Consider the following 24,527-nt stretch of genomic DNA (forward strand, 5'->3'; position numbering starts at 1 on the left):
CTGGGCGGCTTCAAGCAAAATATAAAAAATAATAAAATGTCAGACATTTTAAATAAGGGATGGGTGCTTCATGATTGCCAAGTTCTTTAAAATGCACTCCTAAACTTTTAAGCTATGCAAATGGGGACTGGGAAATTGGGATGGCGGGTTCACCCTAGTCCCAGAAGCCTGGTCTGCCCCATTAAAGGTGGTTTTTGCCTCAGACTGAGTGGCTAAAGCTTCAGGGCAGCCTAGGATTTTGGTGTAACAAAAAAAACAACAAAAAAAGAGGGGCGGGAAGGGAGAGATAATAAAACCTTACAAGGAACGGTTGAGGGAGTTGAGTATGTTTAGCATGGAGAAAAGAAGACTCAGAGGTGACACAGTAGTTCTATTCAAATATAGGAAGGGCTGTCACATGGACAAAGGAGCAAGCTTGTTTTCTACTGCTCCAGAGGATTCAATCTACAAGTAAGGAGATTCTGACTAAACATTAGGAACAACTTTCTGATGGTACAAGCTGTTTGACAGTGGAATGGGCTACCTTGGAAAGTAGTGGACACTTCTTCACTGGAGGTTTTTTTAATGGAGGCCTGGAATTCTTCAGCTGTGATTCCTGCATAGCAGAAGGCTTTGACTAGATGGCTTTTTGGTGTCTCTTCCAACTCCACAGTTCTAATTCTGTGAAACCTATAATACAGTAAATACTTCTGAACAGTAAGCAGCAACAAACCATTAATTAGCACGCAACTTCTCCCAACAGGCTGTGAATATTTGCGCACATCCGGACACATTTGGATTACCAGCAAAATCATTTCCCTCACAGGTGGACCCCAGTAAACAAGCAAAGGATTTCAGAATCACCTCAGGGATCTTTTCCTTTGTTGAAACATTGATTTCCCAGAGCAAGCTACTGCAGAAAAAAAGGCTTTGACAGTCCAGCAAAAGAAGCTGTCATGAGGGTGGGGAATTCTGTGAAATCTGGAAACTTGTGGTATTGCCACAGTTAAAAAACCCTTCCCAGTGTTATCGGGAAGTCCACTTCTGTGAGGAACTGTATAAGGGCCATGCATTCTCACTATGGTGGAGAGTCCATCATAGCTCCCCTCAGTCATATCTGTATATCATACATAAGATATAAACCCAAAATCAGTGCATGGAAGGTGGGCCTACTGAGCTCCACAGCTTCCTGAAGGTGGGATAGAATCAATTGCCCACCAATGAATTTCTACTCTGCCAAACCAAAATTCTGCACATTTCAAGGGCAGATCTTCCAACTTCCTAAAGCCAAAATTAGAAGAAGAAGTTTTGAGGCTGCATATCATTTTTCGCATCACTTTTCAAAGGTTTGAACTCCCAGGAAAATCGACTTTTCATACACAGAGACACGCACACTCAGATTGGAAAGAGCTACTTTTCGTTTTCCCTCTTTCCCAAGAGGTGATGCCCAATCGCAGCTACAGCGGAAACTTTGAATTTCTCCATTGTTTTCTAGAGGCAACCTGTCTTTGAGCCTCAGAATGAAGGGGGGGAGGAACGATCTGACGTTTTGGATTTTTGTGTTACTCTACTGTTTTTGTCTCTATGGGCGAAAAGACACGGCGTCGCGTTGTCATGAAGGGAAAAAAAAGCTTTTCTATAAACCCTGAAAGCAACAGCCAATGACTGAGCTTCCAAGGGAGCCCACGTGATCCCCTCCGTTGCTCCCACCGCGTCATCTTGGGCTCTGGCAAGCCTCAGCTCCTCCCCCTTGAAGCTGTCCAATCCACGCCTTCCTCATGCTGCGAGGGGCGCTCGCTGCCTTGGCTCTGGGCTGGGCAGCCGCCTGGCTTTGGGGTCGCGGGTTCGATCCCCGCTCGTGGCTGTGGCCGGAGCGTGATGCTGAGCTGGTCCTGAGCGCCGACGATCTGAGCCGCTACACTGGGGCGGAGGAGAGCGCTGGGCTTTACCTGGCTGTGCTGGGGCAGGTCTTTGATGTGCAACGAGGACGCAAGCATTATGGGCCAGGGGGCGCTTACAGCTTCTTTTCAGGTACCTGTTTAAGCCCCCTCTTATAACACCCCCCAACCCCCCCCCCAAGTCTTTTACAGGTTGGTATGTTGAGCGTAGTCAGGCATGGCCAAACTCAGCCCTCCAGGACCACAATTCCCATCATCCCTGACCACTGGTCCTGTTAGCTAGGGTTGATGGGAGTTGTAGTCCCAAAACAGCTGGAGGGCCAAGTTTGGCCATGCCTGAGCATATTCATCTTCTTATTTTGCATACTGGAAAGTGTGTTGGGTGCTGGACATGCAAATAGGTGTGCGCAGTTAGACTGGACTTTGTTACTCATCAGCATAGCTCAGTTGGTTAGAGTGCGGTGCTGAGAATGCCAAGATCACAGGTTTGATCCCTGTATGGATAACTGCTTATTCCAGCATTGCAGGGGGTTGGACAATGATCCACAGGGTCCCTTCCAGCTCTACAATTCTATGATTTATGTCCCTCATCCTTCCTCCCCAAGGAGCCCAGGATGGCAAACAGACCTGCAATTTTTTAAAAAAGCAAAGCGAAACCAGTTAAAACCAATTACAGTAAAAGCCATTCTTCCACCCTCTATGATCATGGGTTTGCCAAGAATAGTATTCTTTGGTCATCAAATGCCTGGGCAAACAGGCATATTTTCAGATACCTCCTGAAAGTTAATAATGACGGAGACAGAGAATGGAGGCCTTTTGTGGACTATTAAATATATATATATTACAGTCAAATGAAATCATGGGCAGGATTTGAGATAAAAACGGGGGGCGGGGGAGAGATAAAACAATTGTAATAGAGAATTTTTTTACGATAGTAGAAAGAGATTGAATAAGAACACTGTGGAGACGAAGGTGGGAAGTCAACTTATGAAAAAATGTATTTCATTTGAAGGTTATTGTGCAAATGGTTGAAAAAATTTTTTTTCCACACATAATGATGATGATGATGATGGAGACAAGTGGACCTCACAAGGGAGGGCATTCCAGAGACATCTCTTTCAAAATCCTGCCACATCTTGTGGGCTGGTCCTGTAATAATTTCCTTTTTTTACCATTTCACTGTTAGAATAATGATGATTACAACATTTGCAATGTTCTTTTGCCAGGAAAAGATGCCTCCAGAGCTTTTGCGTCAGGCGATTTCACCCCAGCAGGACTGGTGGATGACATTTCGGGACTATCGCCGTTACAAATGCTGGCCATCCAGAACTGGCTCTCCTTCTACAGCAAGAATTATGTGCTTATTGGTATGTGATCAGTTGGCAGCACTGAGGAAATCACCAGCCCCATTTTGGTTCCTCTCCTGTCTATAACCATTCTAACAGTAGCAGCAACATGTGTGCCAGAGTGAACGGCAGTGTGTGGGTGAGGTGGATTAAGACCATTATCGTTATTTTTAATATTTTCCCTTCCCTGTTCATAAAATGCACAGGCAAATAAATGCATCAAGTGGAGGTTCCTCCATGTCTGTGAAAATAATGGAATCATGTAATACAGCCCAATAAGAATTATTTTTGCATTGCACCAGGCTCAGCTGAAACTTGTGTGTCAGTTTCTCAAGTATTATTATTATTACTTGTTAAACTTATTAGTCACCTGTTACCCAATTGGGGAGAAAAATACAGAAATACATTGCAGTGGTGTCCAAACTTTTTTAAAAAAGGGCCAGATTTGATGAAGTGAAGGGCCGTGAGGGCCGACCAAAGTAGTTGAGTTTTTTTTAGGGTTGAAGTTGTTGAGGTTTTTTTTAGGATGTTACCTCAGGAAATAAACTGCCACAGGGGCAAGATTAAACCAACCAGCGGGCCGGATTAGGCCCCCAAAACGGACTTTGAATATGCCTGCATTATAGCATAGAATAGGGGGGTGGGAATCATATTGATCATATTAATATTCCATATAACTTATTTTCTGGAGGGGGAACTTGCTTACATGATGATGATGATGATGATGATGTACCAGGTGCCTATAATTACTTCCCAAAAGTCTCGCCAGGCCCTGTGCCACCAACACTGATATTAAATATTATAAATATCACTGTGCCGATAATAAATATGATGAATGATAATTAATTGAGCTGTGACTGTACCCTTACAGGCAACCAGTTGGGGTCTGAAACCCTCTTTAATGTGGGGTATTCAGGATAGCAGATATGCCCCTTGGGCCTTCAAGTTGCCTCTTCTCCTAGGCCTTTAGCTAATTATACAATCTACGGCCTTTTAAACTGTGGGGGGGGGGTGATTGTTTTTGTTTGTTTACTACTGTGTGTATTTTTGTGTTTCTATCTTGTAAACCACCCTGTGGTCCTTGAATGTATGACAGTATAGAAATTTAACAAATAAATAGCCACTCCACACATTTAAAGCACTATGGTTCTGAGAGTTGTTAGGAGAGACCCGTTCCTCCCCACACAAAACTGCAGTCCCCAGTTTCCTGGAAAGAGGAATTGACTGTTAAACCACTCTAAAAATGGTAGCTCTGTGAGGAAAAATGGCTGTGTGTGTGTGTGTGTGTCCCCTAACACCTCTTGGCACATTTAGCAAACTACAGCTCCCAGAATTCTATTGCAGGGGAGGAAGCTGCGACTGCTAAAATGGGATAAGAGTACTTTAAATGCATGTTGTGGATGTGGCCTAGATAGTGGAACCTTCTAAGCTTGGATTTCATATAATCATAGAATTGTAGAAGTGGAAGGGAACACGAGGGCCATCTGCAATGCAGGAATCTTTTGATTTGGAAGATCTGTTATGACCCCTGGCAAGGGGAAGGACTATTAAGTTGGGGGAAGAGGCTGGTGAGTTGCTTTGATGGAGCTGCTTTATGGAGGGGTGTGGGATGATGGTGTTTTCTTTCCGTTCTTGGAACAGGCAAAGTGGCTGGGAGGTTCTATGATGAGGATGGATCGCCCACTGAGGCTCTAGCGCTGGCCCAAGCTCTCATCGAGGAAGGGCAGCGGATGCAGACCCGGGAGAACGAGAGAAAAAAACGGTTTCCGCCGTGCAATTCGGAATGGAGCTCGACCGGGGGAAGTCGGGTCTGGTGTTCAAAGCAGAGGTACGGTTTGGGAAGGGTGGCAAAATGGCGGCTGGTTGAGTCTGTGGTGACTCACCAGAGACGTAGTTCTGGGACCTAGAAAATGTTTTGTTTTTAGATACATACATTCATACATACATGTAACGTAACAAAATATAACAGCCAAATCCAGAGGGGATATCTAGAACTGAACATAGCAAGACAAATTTCCATACCAAAATCAAGCATAACAGATCAATATTACAATGTTCCAAGTATCATAAATGGATTTACATTATCCCGGATCTTATTGCTGCATTACATTATAAATAGACCATTTCTCCATTTCTTGATGTCCATCTTTCTCTGGTTTTGACCATATAGCTAGGCTTTAACCATGCATACTAAGTTTCACATTTTAGTTGTCCATTCTTTAATGGAGGTTGTCATTTGCCCTCCAATTTTGACAAATAACAACTCTGGCAGCAGCCAAGAGATGTAGTATTAATTCCCTGTCCTCTTTTAGTACAGTTTCTTTAATGTATCCAAATGGTAGCAGATCTGTAGTCAAGTATAACCTGTTAATACTTCCATTTTTGTTTCTACGTGGTTTCAATTTTTTTTATAGTTTATTTACCCTTCAACTATTATGTTTTTAGCTTTCTGGGTATTTTATCTGTGCTTGCTAGAATTTTGGTGAGCTTCCCCATTTCTGGGGAAAAGGCAGAAATAAATAAGTAATTTGCTGCTCCCGTGTATTTGCAGCGGTGGAGTTAACAGAGACTGGAACGGAGTCCCGAGGAAGCTGTACGAACCCGGCTCCAGTCACAGCCAGTGCGTCTGCGTGAATACAGAGGGGTTGCCTTCTGAGCAGTCACAGTCCACCCAGATGAGTGACAGAGGTGACCTGGACAACCCTAACCTGCGAGAGTATGAAGGGTGTCACCCGCTGGCTGACTGGTGTGCTTTAAAAGACTGAACCATCTCTCTCTCCCCTTTCTCTCTCACACACTCACACACACACATACCTTACTTGTGGTTGGGCACAACGTTTGCAAATGATCAGCAAAGCAGAATTCAGTATTGTACTCCGAAATGGCTTTGTAAACTGTGGTTTGGTGAAACTGTGGCTATTACTGTGTCTGCTGAAACTGCTGTTGAATGTTGAGCAGGAAAGCAGCTCTAAACCAGTGTCTGCTTGGTGAGACGATGAAGTCATGGTGCAAGTTCTAACCCCACACAGAGATTTCCCCCTTCTTTCCCCCACCCCCACCCTCTTTAGCAAAATTTAACTACTCATCTCTAATGATTTGAACCACTATCAAGCAGATAGTTTAGGGAAGTTTTTAATATTTAATGCTGTATTGTTTTTAACACTTGTTTGGGAGCCGCCCAGAGTGGCTTGGGAAACTCAGCCAGATGGGCGGGGTATAAATTATTATTATTATAAATTATTATAGAGCTTTTGATAAGCTCACTCTTTCCTTGCAGGGGAGCATAATTCGTATATCATAATAAACTATGGTTTGTGTTAACCATAGTTTAGAAACTGAAGCTCAAGGATCATTTGCTGTCCGGTGCCATGCTGGAGGGCAGTGCAGATCAATTACCGGTATGTACTTTTAACCTCACACAAAAATAAGCAACCTACAGCACTATTAAATCCTTCCACCAGGTGGCATTTCTGCAACTAATGAACACATGCACACCATCAAATTCAATTAGGTTTCTTTATTACAAGAAATTACACAGGCATATAAATATTGAAAAAATACATCGCTTTACAAAGACTTGAGGAAACGTTGCAAGGTAATAATAAAAACCAGTGATTTCCCAAAGACTCAGATACTTTCTTAGCCAGCCCATCCAGGCCCGTTACCTTCAACCATTATCTTCACATGCAAAAGGTGTTGGTTTACTGCAGTAACTCCAGGCAGCTTCCAGGAGGGACAAGGAGATTATAGAAGTATCCATTCCAGAGTTGAGGGCTCTGAGTTCTCAGGACAGCAGTTGCAGTGGTCAGCTAACCTGTGGTGTGGGTAGGGGTGCTGTACCACTTCAGACAGATTTGGGCTTATATGGTAAGACTGCTGACCTATATATGAAAGAAAAATAAATTCACCTCCCTGCCTTGCTAGGGCACTTTCTTTTGTATACGAAGGAGCATTCCCTTGCCTGCTCTCTGAAGTGAGTTCAGCAGACTGGCGTAAAACCTCAACTGCTGTTTGTATGGTGGTCAGAGGAAAGAAGATTCCTCAATGTTCAGTTCAAAATGCATGCCCATCGCACAGGCAACACTATTGCATTCTGTTACCCTTTTCCAAGACAAAAACTAGTCCTTAATATCCTGCTAAATAAAGCAACTTGCTAGACAACAAAAATGTTAAGCTAGACCAAATCTCTACTCGTGAGATAGGTTTTAGATAAGTGATGTTTTGGATGGGTGGGTATCCTGAGCAGCAACCCCTTGGATTTTCTGCCTTCTAAAAAAGAAAATAAGGTGTGAGTTGGCCTGCACAGGTGATCCCTGCTGGTTAAGGGTCAAGAGGCCAGCCTCATGACTGAGCACGGCTGGGTTTGCCAAACAAGCACATTTCATTGGAATGTGGCAACACATGACAATACAGGCAGCATCTAAGGCCCCATGAGCCTGGTTTGACCCAGACTCACATCAGGCCTGTAGGAAGGATGCAGCCCACCAGCTATCAGGAGCACAGTGAACTTCCTGCTGTTGCTCATTTTCCTTGTGCAAAAAAACCAGGAAGACAGAGAATGTGTTTGGTCTAGTGGATGATCTTTGCAGGATGAAAGCAGAGTTCACAGAGACCTTTTAGAAGAAAGAGGAATGGTGGCTTGTTGCCCAAAACTGGGCCTCCTCCCCACCCAGGGAGCACAGCAGCTGCAGCCAAGGGACTTGGGACAGAATATCATCTTGTGATGGTGACATCTCACAGTCATCTTTCAGTGACATTAATTGAGTTACTTTACAAAAAGGCAAGTTCCCCATGATCAGGCACCGGGCAATGGCTTCTACTGTTGCAGAATTTAATTTTTAAAGACAACTTGGAAGGGTACTGACCAAAAGTGAAGGGTTTTCCTTCTACTGAGTTCACAGTGCAAGTCGCATTCAACACCTCTGCCTAAAATGCAGAAGGGAAGGGAAAGGAGGTCAGGGAAAACAGCCGTGGGCTGATGTTGGGTACACGGAGCTAAGAACAGGCATTCTGCCTTCTGCATCCTCAATGCACACACTACCCAAGTCTGCTTTGGTCATTATGGATTGCTTTGGAAGGAGTTTGGATTTCCTGCATCTTGAGTTGCATCCTGCATTTTGCCTTCTCGAGACGGGAAACTAAAAAGCCTTGTAGGTCTGAAAAATCGGAAAGTTGTCTAACAAAGAGGCAGCTATCACCAGGACACTAGAAATGTTTCTGGAGTGCCAGCCCCCCAAACCGTGCAGATACCCTCGAGTTTCAAACACCTGCTTTGGCTGGGGGGGTTGGTGTAGACTAAAGGAAGCCCACTGCTGGGAGTCGGTTTGGAGCTCTCCTAGAACTCCTCAGCCCCAGCTGTATACAATCCTCACATTTTTGTTAATCCATCTTCAGAACACAAAACAAGACGTTTAAGAGGGATCGTGTTTTTAGTCCCAAGAGTGTAACACGCGGCCAGTAAGCCTTCCACAAGAACGGGTAATAAAAGTTCACCTCACTTGTCGAACTGGGAAATACAGATCAGAATTTCAAACTCAGAAGCCCCAGCAAAATCTTTAGGGTTCCATTTCACAGCAAGTCAACTGATCAAATGATAGTGCAAGCTACAGCAGAATGAGATTTGGTGGACGTTGGAATCCTCTCTGAAGATCCATTTCTTTCCTGCAAGGGCGTTTGAAACAAGGAGGCTTAGGCTAGGAGAAATAATTCCTGCTGCAGCCTCTTCCAGCCAATTCAAAGGCTATGGTGGATTTCTCCCCTGGCAACACAATCTTCGGGCCAGTCATGCAGACTCAGGCTTAAAAACTTTTATTAAAAGTGCTTTACAGTGATTAGTTTTGTGCAACCCGACGAAGTCCACCTAGAACCCAAAAATGCACTGCCATCCTGGAAACACCCCCATCCTCAATTTCCAGGTTCTGTGGGGCTGTGTGCACGGGCAGCTTTTGCAGTGGATCATTTGCTCATTGCTCAAATGCTAACAACCCAATGCTACTCTGCTTTTTTGGGTTAGTCACACACATGATGCCAGTTCAGAGAAATGCCTGTGAATCTAGAAAGAGGAACTTTTAAGAGAGGATCGGATTCATGGTGCATGACGGAGCTCCATCGCCGGCACCTGTGCAGTGTTAAACTGGCCTTGGAGAGACCATCCAAGGTGTCAAAGAGACCGCTCCCAGGTGAAATGCTACTGTCCCACTGCTTCTTTTTTCCTCCCTGGCGCTCCTCTGGAACAAGCCTTTTGTGAAAAGGGCGCCCCTTCCTAAATGCCTTATTCCTCAGGGGCAGAGAGACAAAGGCAGGTCAAGAAGGTGTTGAGACAGATTATTTTGGAGCAGAGGGCTGGGGGCAGGAAGAGGAGAGCAGAGACGAGCAGGAATTCTCCCCACAAAGTGATGGCGTGGAAAACACAGTAAACCCACACATAACTGAAGAGGGTTGGAGTTCCACTTCTTCCCCTGACAGAGGTCAGAAGGGCTAACCCCACTTGAAATGTATTGTTTTTAGCATCAATCCCGCCACCCAAGTTGTCCTTTACTGCACATAGCCCAGGATTTTACTGAACATATAAAGCTGTTATATCCTATAAAAAAGTAGCACTGTGGTTTTTCAGGTCTTTTTACACATGAACATATGTAAGTAGGGGGTGACACATTAGTATTCTAGAAGGGGGGGCAGAGGGGAAGAAAGAAAATGAGATCTGACATTATAAATGATATTTCCCTCTCCCCCTTATATATATATATATGTACACAGAATGAAAAAGTAGTAGTGGTTATTAAGGTTAAGAGACACACATCCCAACCGATTCGTTCTGGAGCAGCGACAGAAGACTTTGCCACATCCACCTCCCAGGACTTTGTTATGTTTCTAAGAAGGCAAAGAGCTTTACGTCTGAGCACGTGGGGCGTCTTCTTGCTTGCTGTATCAGAGTCGCACCCAAACAGCCTCTTCAGCGTCAGGGTCTGCTTTCACAGGGACCCCCTTGTGCTCCTTTGGAAGAAGTGGACCCAATGGACAAAGTTAGCCGTCGTGGAGAAAATGTGTGTGTGTGTAAAAAAAGAAAACCAGTTAAGGCCAGGTGATATTGGCCTAGCATTGGAGCTGAGGTGATCTCGGCGAGCGCAGCTTGGATGCAGACTCCTCAAGAGGGCCAAGTCACTAACAGCATCTTAAACGGAGAAGGCCTCGGAGGAAAAACCACAACAGCTGGGAACTCCGGGTGGTCAGCAGAGGTGCAGCTAGGACACGGCTGCCTTTGTGATCAGCTCCCACTGGATCATCACCATCACATCAGGCTCTGTGCCACCATCACCCCTGCCTTGTCCCACCCCGTCCATCAAAGCAACTAGCCAAATCCAGATGCTCTGTGCTAGCTCCTACACTGTGTTCCCCAACGCCGAGCTAGTCCAAACTGCTGGACCTTCCTTCCAACATCACTGTAAACCAGCCTTTGCCCAGCTGCTGTCCTTCGGATGATCTGGACTCGTGTTGGCTGGGGCTGATGGGAGCCCAGAACATCTGGCGGGCACCAGCTTGGCGAAAACTGCTGTAAACATATGACTATTTGCAAAGTTATCGATATGTGCTGAAAGGGCCAGCCAGCAGCTTTTCCTCCCTTCCAGGAGCCTTTAATTTGGTAACGAAGCTCACTTTCTCTTTCTGTCTGTCTGTCCTCCTCCTCCTGCTGCTGCCTATTTTTTAATCTTTATTTTTAACATGGAAGAGAGCAGATTGGGAAGGGAAGATATCAATGTTCTGACAGCATTGGAGCTGCCGTTGCAGCTCATGTTCAAGCAGGAGAAAGTGTAAAGCTTCTGTCGTAAGGCCACACAAAGGAATTCTTCAGCAAATGCATTTAAATGACAAAACCCTGTTTTGAAGACAGCAGCTTCTTCTGGCAGGGAACACTCACTGTGCATAGCACACTTGCCCATTTTAGGACAAAAGCCAACGAGGGAACCAGAACCTTCTCTTCGGGAAGGTAACAAGAGGGGCTGGTCATCACACAGAGTTACCCAGGAATTTGTTAAGTGCTCACAATATTCAAACACCCACCCCTCCCGCACCCCACAATGTGATTGGGCTTCGAAGCAGCCCGGCTCACAGCTTGGCAGCCATTTACACAGGCCTGCTATGTTACATGATCCACAAATGCAAAATTTTCATTTTCTCTGCCCCGCGACAGAGTAAGGAGAGGGCCTCTCACTCAGTTCACATTTGTTCTCGCACCAACTTTGCAAGAGTTCCAAGTTGTTCCCGATCCAGTTTTCTAGCGTTAACATTCATACAAAACCCATTTATACTGGAATATAGTGTTTGCGTGGTCCCTTAAGTCAATCAGTTTCGGCCGTTAACAGGAAGACAAAATAGGTGCCCCCCCCCCGCACCCTGCAACCCACATCCCTGCGATAGGCGGTTTGCAAGGAGGAAGGAGGGGCGTGGCCTGGGAGTCACTCTCCTTTGCGCAAGGGAACTAGGAAACTCCGCCCAGAGTCAAGACGTCAAAGCAGATGTTGCAGACCCGGACAGGCTTGTTCAAGTCGAATTTGATGATGGGGATCTCCTTGGTTGAGCACTTGTGGCAGAGAAGGCGCCCGCAGTGCCGGCTGCGAGAGAGGAAAGAAAATTTCAGCTGTGCTCTTTTCTGCCTAGCTGTGCTTAACAAGAAACCTCTCTCCTTTGCTTCCCAGTGTCCGAGGAAGTTTAGAAGGGGGGGGTGTGTTGCTGCGCCTTCAGGGAATCGTACCCCTTTGCCACATTTATCAGGTGCTTGCTCTGAAAGCTGGCATTGAGCCCCACGTAGCAGATAGACCCCCTGCCTGGACCCAAGACGACACAGTGCCAAAGAGCCATTTCTCTGAAGGGGAGGCTTCTTGCTGATTCATAAAGCAGCTTGTGACCGGAGATGGGAACTGGGCTGCCCAGAATTAAAAAGTCTGCGGTACCTTCATCGAAAGCAGCTCATCAGTTAATTACAGTGCTATCAACAGGGATGGGGGAACCTGGTGACTTCCAGGTAAGACTCCCAACTCCCATCTGCCTCCCGTGGCCAACAGTCAGAGACCATGAGAGTTGTAGCCCAACAGCATCGGCATGGCCACAAGCTCCCCACCCTTGGCTTACCAAATCCCAAGAGCAGAAGAAAGGAGGGAAGAGCCCCTAAGAGCTCCAAGAACTCTCCTTCCTTGGCCTTTCAACCTGCTTCAGGCACTTTGGTGGTGGTCCAAACCAGGATTAAAAGTTATAGAGTTAAGCTACCTGGCCAGGTAGCACATGCCCCAAATGGTCCGTATTGAAAACACTCTCCCACTGCGTGCGGAGCTAGGATGATGGGTGGGGGGAAAAGTATGGGGAAGATCCTGTGTTTTGGACCACAACCAAAGGCACACGGTCTTCATGTTTCTGTGCACAAGATCACTAAAGCAAGCACACTACTGTCTCATGCTGCATAGACCTCAGTGCTTCAGTGAAAAACTCTTTGTCCTTTCCACACTGCCCATGCCCTGCCCTTGCACAGCAGGTCTGTGCTGAAAATTCTCCCAATGGGCTTCTCTGCCTCTTCTCCCCTTCCCCAGGCCCAGTCTAGAAAGAGGTAAGAGGCGACTTTTCACCTCCTCTGGAGGGAACTATGCCTTCAGCCCAGGCAGCCTTCCAAGGGTGGCGGCAGGTTCTGAGCGGAACTACCTACAAAACAAATCAAAGCTGCGTCCAAGCGGTGGATCAATCCGAAAAGGCCGCCCCTTACCAGTGATGCTTCCTTGTCGTGACCCCAAACTTGGCGCTGCATTCGTAGCAATTGGAGCCGTCACACCAGGGGGGTTCTTTGGACAGCATGTCTACGCAAGAAAGAATTAAATGCAAGAGGCTCCTTGCCAGCCTTCGCCACCATGGCTTGTGACCTACCCAAGCCCTGAATTCAGCCATGTGTACAGCTGCCTGCCAGACACACACACTAGACATCTCAACCCTCCACATCTCACCCCATTTGTGCAGCCCCCTCAAAGGCTTGAGTTCTGATCGTGCCTTCTGCTTGCCTGGGCAGAGAGGACAGAGGGGGGGTGTGGAAACTAGTTTACGGGGCAAAGAGAAAACTTGCATTTGTTGTCTCGCCCACTTTTGCCTCTGGCCATACCCACCCCTGGCATGTGGCCCCTGTAAAGTTGCCCTCTTTCAAATAATTTCACTAGTAGATCATCCCACTAGTAGAGATTTGGTCTAACTTAACGTGGCCCTCAGACTGAGGCGGCTTCCTGCCTCTCCCTCCCTGCAAGCCTTGCCTAAAGGCCTCCTTCTTCTCTACACGCAGCCCACCAGCTGCGCGACAAAGAAGCAGGAGGGCTCAAGGGCACTTACCCAGCAGCCGGAAGAGAAGCTGTTTGGTCGCAACTTGATAGTTGAAGATGTTGATGCCTTGGTTGTTGTTGACGCCCAGGCGAGCGCCAGCTCTCACAATGGCCCGGCACAAGTTGGCGTTTCCCTTCATGTAGGCCAAGAGAAGCACTAGGGGGAGAGAGAGAGAGAGAGACAGACAGACAGAGAGAGAGAGAGAGAGAGAGAGAGAGAGAGAGAGAGAGAGAGAGAGAGAGGAGATTTCATTGTCCGTGTCTCTGCTTAGCCAGTCCCGAAACTGCCAATTGTCCTGCACCCAGGCAAGCGAAATTCCACAGGAAGAGCCAGGAGCAGGTTGGCAATAAATCACATGGTGTCAGTGAAGTTAACTCAGGAGGCTAGGCAACTCTTCCCAGCAGGTCTTGCCCCAATGAGACAGTTGTGAGGACTCAAGGTCCCCACCTTCCTACTGCTCTCCTAGGTCCTTCCCTTGAAATCTGAGACTTCCCCACCTTGTCTGTGTTTGCTCTGCCCTCTTCTGGTTCTGGGAGATCAAGTGGGATGGAACTGGTCGCAGCAGGAAGGGGAGACCTCCTGGCTTCTTCTGCAGCCTGCTTCATCTCTGCCTCTTCTCTCCCCCCCACCCTGCCACTTCTGGACTGCTCTCTGCCACAGCCTCTCCCTGCTCACTAAGCCCTGTTGCTTCTTCAGCTTCTGACGCCTCCTCCTCCCTGTCTGTTCCCCTCTTCTCCCTCTGACCACTCATCATGGTCCCAACACCAAACCCCTGACACTGGGCCTTCTCCCCTTGGGGTCTCCTTCCACAACTCCTCTGCATCCAGCTAGTCCAGGACAGCAAGACACATGCAAAAGGACTTTGAGAGGCTACTTTGATGATGGCAGTTGCATGGCTTTTTTAGCCAAACCCATCGGCCGAGGCTTACCGGTGTTCCCTTCAGCGTCTGGCTTGTCGAGAGGATACTCCGGCATGCATTCCAGGAAGAGGTCAAAGATGGCTGCCGCATTGTCCTTCCCGTATTGCCCCAGGATGTGCATCGGGGACTGACCCCTGACAAGGAGACAGAGAGGATATCATGCAGGACAAAAGCCACAGCGCAGGGCAATAAGTCCTCTGCTCCCCATTGCAGGGTTACGTTTTTGGGGTGGTACTTTTGGAGTAAAAGGGGAGCTTTCTAAACCTCCTATGGCCCACTGCTAGGGCTTGCTGTTGCCACAAAATAAATATTTACGAAGCTGGGCCCAAGTCCTGCTCCAAGACAAGACCAGGAGAGGGCATGGAACATCCTGCCAATACTGCAAAATTACCAAGGAATCCCTTGCACAGCCCTTCCGCTAAATGAAGCAAGCGGGAGGAGAAGCCCCTCGACCCCTGCTACTGAATGAGAGAGAAAATAGTACAGAGATGCTCAGGGTCCCTTTTCCCAGCAAAGGCGGCTGTTACATTTACCTGAGGTTAAAAGCTTCTGCGTCCACAGTGCACTCTGTCAGGAGGGCACGGATGTTAGTCAGACGTCCCTGCATCACTGCCAGGTGCAGGGCTGAGAAGGGAGAGAGATGGAATGCATGATTCAAAGGGAAAGGGAAGATCTGTAGCCACCTCTCCATGCCACTTAAAACCAAAGGCTGCATTCAAATCATGCAAAAATAAAAATAAAAACCAGGTTGCATTAAACCAGATTTCCATCTGTGCAAGAATTTCACCTTGGGCAATGGAATGTTTTCCCCCCACATGCCCCCCCCCAATCTGTTCTAGAGGTTCCCTGAACGCTCCGGAGAAGATCTGAGGGGAACATGGTTAGAGAGGTGTAAATCTCTCCTTGCACTGGCAGGACAGGTTAGTTTAATACTCTCCGTAGGTCCTTTTTAATTTTTTTTAAGAAATCATTTTAAAGAGAGGACTCTACACAAAAAGAGTCCAACAGGAATAATGCAACCTGTATGCATTTTACAGATTAGGATGATATTCGTTTTGCATTGCATAGTTTCTTCCGCACTGTGCCCTACTTGCATTTATTTAGCTGTGAATCCTGCACTGCAGGACTCCGTGACCCTTTGGGTCCCTTCCAACTCTACAATTTTTTACGATTCTATGGCTTATCCTCACTTCTGCTCCTTATGGGTACTCCTGCCCACCTTCTCAGATTTCAGCAAGCACAGAGCACTTTCCCATTTCCAGCATCCCTCCACAAGCTTAGCAGATAGAAACTTGGCAGTTCCTCTTTATAACAAAAGCTAAAATACAGTGGTACCTCTGGTTAAGTACTTAATTTGTTCCGGAGGTCCGTTCTTAACCTGAAACTGTTCTTAACCTGAAGCACCACTTTAGCTAATGGAGCCTCCTGCTGCCGCTGCGCCGCCAGAGCATGATTTCTGTTCTCATCCTGAAGCAAAGTTCTTAACCTGAAGACTATTTCTGGGTTAGCGGAGTCTGTAACCTGAAGCGTATGTAACCTGAGGTACCACTGTACTAAGGAAACAGTTCTGAAGCCGATGCCATTTGCTATAGATGCTCCTGCACAAATGCAGCAGACACCACACGGACAACAAAGCAGCCAGCCTCCAGGCTCCAGCTCCCATCAGTCCCATTCAGAACAGGATGGCAGGAGTCACAGTCCAACAACATCTGAGGGCCCCATCCCTACTCTAGGCCCTGCTGAGGGAGGCCTGGTTGGAAATAACACTATAGTGCCACCACGAACGCTGCTCCCAGCCTCAAAACAATCCTGAAAGGGATCTGCAACAGTACCAAGGTGTCTGTACTGACCCAGGAAATCCTTTCCCTACAACAGCTAGGAGAAAGGGGGAGGAGCAAGCTGGAGCTAATGATTTTGCCAGGAAACCACCCATCTTTGGACATCAAAAGCAGAGTTTACCATTGTTCCCATTTTCATCCACAGCTGCGAAGTCTACTCCATTCTCCAGGAGAACCGAGCAAATGGTGGGAAGGTCTTGCTGGGCAGCGAGATGGAGGGCCGTCTGGCGGTGCTTGTTCAGCTCGTTGACTTTGGCGCCTGCAAGCAGCTGTTGTGAGGAGAAGACAAGGAAGGAGGAGTTTCTCAGGGTCTAATCTAGTAGATTGTATATGGCAGCCACCTATAGGCCGGTTGAAAATGTAACTCCTGTCCTCAAACAGCTGCTACACTGGTTGACAGTTATCTCCTGGGACCTAGTTCCTAGGACAATCGGGTGCATTTCATTCTTCCTTACACCCCTGAACCCAGCCATGATGAAAACGGCAGATTTCAGACGCCACCTTCCAAAACACGTACCAGGTTACGAACAATGATTTCAGAGCCAGCCTGCACGGCAAGATGCAACGGAGTTAGCTTGGAGGCGTCCTGGACCCTGGAATTGACGTTTGCCTGGACACTGATCAAGAAGAGCACGCTCTCGATATCGGAACTCTGAACGGCCACGTGGAGGAAATTCCGGCCTTTGTTGTCCACCTATGGCAGTGGCAAAACCATAATTAGTCACGTTTGTGAATTTCAACGCATCTGCTTAGAATGAAACCTAGTTGAACACCACCCCTGGTTTCTGACACACCCTGAGACACATTTTCTAGTTTGAAAATTTGCCAGTCACTACCCTGTTCCTTGTGGGTTTCATACAGATTTTTCCTTGTCAGGAGGGGAACAGAAATAAGAGACTGGGATTTCATAGGCATTTGATTGATGCAGTGTGTTTTAGGTTGCTCGCTTACACTCACACACACACACGGCTTTCAACAAGAACTGCAAAATACCAATTGGTCAGTGGGCTGATTTGAAAGATTTGTCATAGAATCAGAGTTGGAAGGTACCCAAGGGTCATCTAGTCCAACACTCTGCAATGCAGGAATCTCAGCTAAGGCCTCCATGACAGATGGCCATCGAACCTCTGCTAAAAACCTTCAAAGAAGGAGAGTCCACAACCTCCCAGGTCAGACCGTTCCACTGCCAAACAGCTTACTGTCAGAAAGTTCTTCCTGATGTTGCCAGAATCTCCTTTCTTGTAACTGGAAGCCATTGGTTTGAGGTCTACCCTCCAGAGCAGGAGGGTAGGACTCGAACCAATGGCCAGCTCCTTATTTCTTACAACAGCAGTTTACAGCTGGGATGGGGAACCACTTGGACTCCAGATGTTCTTAAATTGTATCTCCAATCATCTCTGACCATTGGAGATGCTGCCTGGGGCTGAGAGATGTCAGACTCCAGCCACATTTGAGGGCCAGAGGCTGCCCATCCCCAATCTATGGATACCACACATGCACATCCAAGTTTAGAGAGGATATGCAGGAGAAAAATGTTGGCATAAGGATCCGCAAAAGGGGAGGAGGGAAGTCAAAGGGGATTTATTGATTATATTTTAATGACTTTCTTTGTTGTTGCTTGTGAACCTGAAAATGCAAAAATAAACTCTTTTTAAAAAATAAAAGTTTTTCCGTTTTGTTTACGCCTTCTCTCTCTATCCTGGATGCTGTGCAGGCCTAAGATGACACACTGACAGTGACCGTGATACCTCAGTCACTGGGCTAATGACACAAGAGCATGTATGAGGGGGTGCACTTTGGTCTCCTGTACCTGTTCGGCCGCTCCCGGTTCCCGCTTCAGGATCGCCTCTGCTGCCTTGTTGTTCTTGTAAGTCATGGCGCAGGCAAAAGGGGTCATGCCTTGCCGGTCCCGTATGCCGAGCTGGATTTCCGGGTGCGAGATCATCAGCTGGATAATGACACCGTGCTGGTTGATAATGGCAACGTGGATGGGCGTTCTCCCTTCTGCATCCTACAAACACAGGTTGGGTTAGCCAGCAGCGTGAAACAAGTATGCAATGCGTGCAAAGGTCGGGAGGACATCTGTGGCGCAAGAAAGGAGCCGCCAGCAGAAATGGGAAAAAGCCTACGAGGCTTTTTCTGTTTCGTACCTGTGCATTTACATTGGCTCCAAACTCTAGAAGGCACTGCACCGTTTCTTCAAGGCCCCAACAAGCCGCCAAGTGCAAGGGCGTCTGCCCATCGCGGGCTTCCTCATCGCCCTCGCCGTTGGCCCCTGGCTGCCTCGGGCTGTTGACGTCGCAGCCGCTGAAAAGGAAACAGTGCTACCGTCAGCCTCAACAACTGGAAGCACGGCAAGAGAACCCTGGAAGATGCTTTGCACAGAGCTGGACCAATGAGCCACCTAAAGGTCCATAAATAGCAACACTTTAGTGGTCCTAGGCCCTAAGGAAGTTAGACTGGCTTCAACCAGAGCCAGGGCCTTTTCAACTCTGGCTCTGGCCTGGTGGAACGCTCTGCCTCATGAGACCAGGGCCCTGCAGGATCTGATTTATTTCCGCAGGGCCTGTAAGACAGAGTTGTTCCACCTGGCCTTTGGCTTGGAGCCAATTTGATTCCCTCCCCCTCTTTCATTTTCCTTTCTCCTCCTGTGATGAGGCTGCATTTTAATATTTTGATGTTTCAATATTTTAATGTTGTATTTTAATCTTGTTTTTAAGTTGTATTCATTCAACTTGTTTTTATTATTGCTTGTTAGCCGCCCTGAGCCCGGCCTTGGCTGGGGTGGGCGGGGTATAAATAAAAATTATTATTATTATTATTATTACTAAAGCTCAGGGCTGCCTACAATGACTGGCAGCAGCTCTCAAATGCAGGATTTCCCAAACGTGGGTCGCCAGCTGGGGGTTTTTTTGGACTACAGTTCCCATCATCCCTGACCACTGGTCCTGTTAGATAAGAATGATGGGAGTTGTAGTCCAACAACAGCTGGGGACCCACATTTGGGAAATCCTTGCTCTAGGATTTCAGTCAAGGGTCCTTTCCCAGTCCTATGTAGAGACAGAACACGGCGTTTTCTGCATGAAAAAAACACGCATTCAAAGCCCTTTCCCTAGAAAGAGAGCAGGTTTCCAGTCCTCAAGGTTGTGAGTAAAAGATTAATGGAAAGGAGGACACAGAAAATTGCCTTATATGGTATCAAAGCACTGGTTCATGTTTACACCAACAAACTATATTTCTGGCAGGGACCTTCCCAGCCCTCCCTGGAATCACAGACTCATAGAACTGTAGAGTTGGAAGAGACCCCAAGGGTCATCTAGTCCAACCCCCTGCCATGCAGTAATCTCAGCTAAAGCATCCATGGCAGATGGCCACCCAACCTCTGCTGAAAACTCCCAATGGAGGAAGAGTCCTTGGAGATCTAAGGGATTTAGCCTGGGACATTCTGCACACAAATAAGGCAATCTCCCATAAGCTGCGCCACCTTCCAAAGTATATTTGGCCCACTGGGTCCACACACAGTGGCTTGTCAACAGGTTGCCTGATGGGGAAGGAAAGACATTGTTTTCGGTATCACACCAAGTCAATGGCCTATTGGTTTACAAAGCCTTAACTGTTGGCTCAAGCAGTTTGGACAACAGGTTTGTTCCCCACCTGCGGATAAGGAAGCAGGAGATCTGTTCGCTGTTCTCATCGATGGCCCTGTGCAGCAGAGTCTGTGAGCAGCCTCCCGGTCCTGGACCCCAACACGTTGCATCGCAACCGTGTCTCACCTACAGGCAGAGAAGAGATGCTTAGGGGGGAACGTAGCACAGTGGTGCTTGATGTTTGGGTTCTTAATTTAAAACATTTGATTTTGATTTTGTGCTGTGAACCGCCCCCAGACCTCTGGATATAGGGTGGTATATAAATTCGATGAACAACATGGAGAAATAAAAAGACTGGCTTCCGAAGGGCAACAGAAATCAAAGCTCTTCAGTTATTTCCCCCCTCTCTTTTAGAAAACAGCTTATTGTACAGCAAAATACAGTTATTTTTTACTAGAACTAAAAAGAATAAAAAAAGACTTGAAAATAACGCACATTATAAAGCAGATGATATTAACAACAAAACAGAAGGAGTAAGCCATTTCTGGGATGAGGTTAATGATTTGGCACTTTCCCCCCCTGCTTTTCTTACGCAGGCAGTTAGTGGCAGTGAGGGCTTCTGTTTCTACAGTCTGTTCGTTGCTGAAGAGCCTAATAAAGACAACTGATTACCGAAGCTCTTTTTAACAACATGGCTTGCCTTTGTTATTCAAGTTTAATTTATAAGAATATCTATCTATAAACCTGGAAGTCATTTAAAAATAGTCATTGTGGTGTGTAGAAATATCCACACCATAGAATTATAAAATCGTAAAATACAGAACAACCAGAAGGGGGATAAAATGAATTACCTAAAAAATGGGGTTTGCGTGGGCTAAGGCAGATAAAGGTTAAAGATACATGGATAGTCTGGGAATCTGGAGGTCCCTAACTCTGTCTCTTTTAGGTGAGACTGATATTCTTAGGTTGCATCCTACTTATAATTTCCTCCTCCTTATACCTTTCTTGCTTGGACCTCAAGGTGAAAGGTCCTCTTTAATTATCCTCTGAGAGAACCAAGGAGAAAGCATAGATTCGTATGGAAGTAGAAACTTTTCTATTGCAAATCACATTATTTCCTACGATGAACAGCTTTATTATTTTCTTACCTACCTCTCTGTGTGTGATTGCAAGAAGCCCACTCGCTAAGATCCACTAGTTTAAACAATGCTTACTCTGCACACCCAAAAAGGTTTCAGCAGATAATTGACCGTGTTATCTTATTAAAAACCATTGAGACACAGTGAAATGATAAAATAATAAAATACAGAACAGGATGACCAGGAGTGAATCAAAGGAATTCTCAAAAAAATGCCTGGACAACAAACATGTTTTCAGCAGGGGACAGAGTATCAGAACTGTAGGAGCCTCCCTGATTTCAATAGGAACGGTGCTCCAGAATACTGGTGAAGAGACATTAAAATCCTTTGCATGCCTAGAAACTAAAATATGAGAACTGTGGGAGATTTGTGCATGCAAACTGAAGGTGCGTAGGCTGCTCAACCTGTTAAATGAACAGCGTTTGTTCAGTCGCTCCAGTAAGCTATTAGGGTTTTGGCAGAGTGTGCGACCAACCAGCCCTTCTCAATATTGTACTGGAGTCTCGACATCACTTTCTGTGTAGCATTTTTCTATCTGGTTTTAGGAACCCTGCCTGCTTTAAACATTTTACACTCCCCCGCCCTCTTTTTTAAAAATATAAATTTAACAATGTACTCAAAATAGTGCAACCTGTTAAAAAACCACTGAACGAACTCGGATGTGAAAGAAGAATGCATCATGCAACTCGCAGAACTTGCTGAGGATACCTTGCTTTTAAAATCCCCTTTGGTGGAACAGAGGCTACAGGAAAAGCTCCGCCAGGAAGGCAGCAGCTACTCTCAAGCTGTTGTCGCTGATAGTTGAATACAACAGCCTTGCCTCTCGTTGCCTCCCTCTCTCCTACTCACAACATCTAGGCCAGTCTTTCCCAACCTGGTGCGCTCCACATGTTTTGGAGGACAGCAGGGTGGGAATGGCTGCCCCAGGGATACTCAAACCATATCCATCTGCTGTTTCATTGATTCTGCAACCAGTGCAGTGTCTGTGAGCAGGGGGAAAGCAACTCACAACACTGTCATGCAACATCATGCATTAAAGAGAGCGGGAAAGAAAATAAGGTCTGTGGCTCTCAACACCAGCCACAACCAAGCTTGCAATGCAGTTCCGTCTCGGACTTCTCCCTAGGTTTCACCTCCCACAACAAAGCCTTCTTTTTCAGTTCCTCCCTAGTTTCATTATGCCCAATGACTTGAAGAACAAAACAACACCACTGCCCCCCCCCACTTTATCCTGGAATGCATTTTGTACAGAAACATCTCCAAGTTGATTGGTTAGAGAAGAGTGATGATGACTGTGAACAGGATTCCAACATCTAATAGAAGAAGAAAAAAGAGGCTGCAGCTGCCACTGCTCTTACCAGAGTCGAAGCAATATCTTCCAGGTTGTTTTCCAGAGCCAGCCAGAGTGGAGGGTTCCCTCTGTCGTCTGGCACAGACATGTCTGCTCCCCGGGTGCAGATCGCATCGACGACAAGAGGGAGCTGGTTTTTGATGGCCAGCTGGAGGGCCGTCTCACCATCCTGAGTCCTGCAAGCAAGCACACTGTGCTATATGCAGGCAGATAGCCACAGGCGGTGCATCACCGACAGTTTGGGGGAGGGAAATACAGTGGTACCTCCGGTTGTGAATGAGATCCGTTCCAGAGCTCCAGTCGCATCCCAAGGAATTCGCAACCAAAGGTGCTGCTTCTGCGCATGGCATGGTTTAGCACCTATGTGCATGCATGAGCGGCGAAACCTGGGATAATATTTCCGGGTTTGCCGCATACGTATCCAGAAGGATACATAACTGTAGGAGAAAGCAACTAGAGGTACCACTGTACTATTAAAAAAATTGCAGAAAGAACAAAAGAGACGATAAAGGCTCAAAATGGTACTGAAAGATAAACCTTTATCAAGAGCCAAAGGTTCATCATCCCTGAACTAATCAGCCGGGACACAAGTGAGTCTGCGGTACCCCTTATTTTCTTTGAGGTTCTTTTCAAAGCACCATACAGAAACAAGTTGCCGTCTCATAACCATAATAGAAGATAAACGAAGATCCCATCCTTATGGTGCCAAGATAATTCAGGTGGCATTTTCTGTTATCATCCTTGGTTCTCTGTGGTGTCAACCTCCACCCACCAGCAGAACCCACTGATGCCCTCTGAGGCAAGGGGGTGTGGGAAGAGCGGAAGCAACCTGCTCAGCCCAAGCCAGCGCCAATTCATTTGCCCAAGTGTGCCTTGCGGGGGCACTGGGCCTGCCTCTGTGCTAAGACTCTCGCACAACTTTGCAAGTACAACCAAGGCCTTATTACCTGACGCTGATATCTGCCTGGTGCTCCAGGAGGAAGAGGGCGCTCTTGCTGTCCTGCCTCTGTATTGCCATGTGTAGCAGAGTCTGCCCGTCTGACATTGTGTCATTGATGGAGGCCCCAGAGCCAAGCAGCTGAGCAGCAATAGTGTGCATTCCTGCCGGGGGGGGAGAGGAAAGAAACATCCAATTTATCCGTTAAATTTCTGCCCTTTCTTTCCTTCAAGGAACTCATGACTGCCTTTAGAGCTCCCACTCTCTCCCCTCCCATTTAGGACAGTCAGATAAGGCATGAGAGAACAGGGTTCAAATCCCCCATCAGTCATGAAGCTCGCTGGGGGCCAGTTGCTCTCAGCCTAACCTACTTCAGCTGTATTCCCCTTTTTTCTCTTGTCAAGATATTGCGAGAGGTTAAAGTTTTCAGGGATTTGCAGGCAAGTTGGAGTTTGAACTTTACTCCTCCCGGCAGCTTTAGGCACAAAATTTGTTTAGGTACAAATATGCCAAATTAAAGGGCTCAGATTCACTTCTGTCAGACAAACACGGCTTTCTAGCCGCCTGCGGTCGGAGGCCTGTTAGTTTGCGCTACGTTGAAACAGGAGAACAGATTTGTTTATGAGAACAACTATGAAGGGTTCCACTGCCGCTGCCACCTACTTTGGTAATCCAGCACATAAGTAGATGCTTATTTTTTCGTTTTTAAAAAAAGGTTTCTTCTATTATTTATTGGAGTTGAGGCCACCTCTGCCCAAGTGCTCCTAAAATTTCAGACCATCCATCTTTTGGTGCTTACCTGTCCATAAGGCTAATCCCAGGACTGTTTGGTCTCTGGAGTCCTTGAGACTGAAGTCAGGAATGATCTGCAGATTGTTGGTAGCATGAAGGGCATTTGCTAGAAGAGAAAACCATTAATTCTCTTTTAAGCCTGAAGTTAATCATGTTTGCTTCGAAGATACCAGGCTGCATACGCATTATACCTTTAAAGAACGTTTCCCACCCACCCCTAGAAGAGTTCTGGGCTCTGTAGTTTACCCTTCTGTAGTTGGAGGAAGTAATGACTCTGAATGCCAGTTGATGGAAGCCAATGGGATGTGGGGAGAGTGCCCTTGTTCTTGGGGGTCCTACCTGTGGGCTTCCCATAGCTGCATCTGGTTCACCACTGTGAGAAGAGGGTGCTGG

At 46.8% G+C, this 24,527-nt stretch overlaps 2 protein-coding genes and 1 long non-coding RNA gene across 3 annotated transcripts in view; 1 reads left to right on the forward strand and 2 right to left on the reverse strand.

Annotated features, from left to right (window-relative positions):
- Positions 1-350: 350 nt before the first annotated feature.
- On the reverse strand, positions 351-1,654 carry LOC309358044. The gene is made up of 2 exons (XR_014163303.1): positions 1,373-1,654; positions 351-669 (listed from the first exon to the last, which is right to left on the reverse strand). It is a non-coding gene; the product is annotated as an uncharacterized lncRNA (long non-coding RNA).
- Positions 1,655-1,724: 70 nt separating this feature from the next.
- Positions 1,725-6,847, forward strand: CYB5D2 (cytochrome b5 domain containing 2). The gene is made up of 4 exons (XM_081890679.1): positions 1,725-2,010; positions 3,104-3,244; positions 4,865-5,051; positions 5,775-6,847. The coding sequence occupies exons 1-4, from the start codon at positions 1,758-1,760 to the stop codon at positions 5,986-5,988; spliced, it is 795 nt and encodes a 264-aa protein (XP_081746805.1). The 5' UTR covers positions 1,725-1,757; the 3' UTR covers positions 5,989-6,847.
- Positions 6,848-9,015: 2,168 nt separating this feature from the next.
- ANKFY1 (ankyrin repeat and FYVE domain containing 1) overlaps positions 9,016-24,527 on the reverse strand; it is a 47,539-nt gene continuing 32,027 nt past the window's right edge. The window contains exons 13-25 of the mRNA XM_081890207.1: positions 24,142-24,240; positions 23,353-23,506; positions 22,413-22,581; positions 19,983-20,101; positions 18,479-18,635; positions 18,139-18,339; positions 16,846-17,022; positions 16,450-16,597; positions 15,024-15,114; positions 14,500-14,624; positions 13,580-13,726; positions 12,972-13,062; positions 9,016-11,832 (exon numbers count right to left, since the gene is read on the reverse strand). Of these exons, the coding sequence (XP_081746333.1) occupies positions 11,700-11,832; positions 12,972-13,062; positions 13,580-13,726; positions 14,500-14,624; positions 15,024-15,114; positions 16,450-16,597; positions 16,846-17,022; positions 18,139-18,339; positions 18,479-18,635; positions 19,983-20,101; positions 22,413-22,581; positions 23,353-23,506; positions 24,142-24,240 (1,811 nt within the window). The 3' untranslated portion in view covers positions 9,016-11,699. The remainder of the gene's footprint in view (positions 11,833-12,971; positions 13,063-13,579; positions 13,727-14,499; positions 14,625-15,023; positions 15,115-16,449; positions 16,598-16,845; positions 17,023-18,138; positions 18,340-18,478; positions 18,636-19,982; positions 20,102-22,412; positions 22,582-23,352; positions 23,507-24,141; positions 24,241-24,527) is intronic.

The sequence above is a fragment of the Podarcis melisellensis genome (genome assembly GCF_964234715.1).
Source record: "Podarcis melisellensis genome assembly, chromosome: 15".
NCBI classification, from domain to species: domain Eukaryota; kingdom Metazoa; phylum Chordata; class Lepidosauria; order Squamata; family Lacertidae; genus Podarcis; species Podarcis melisellensis.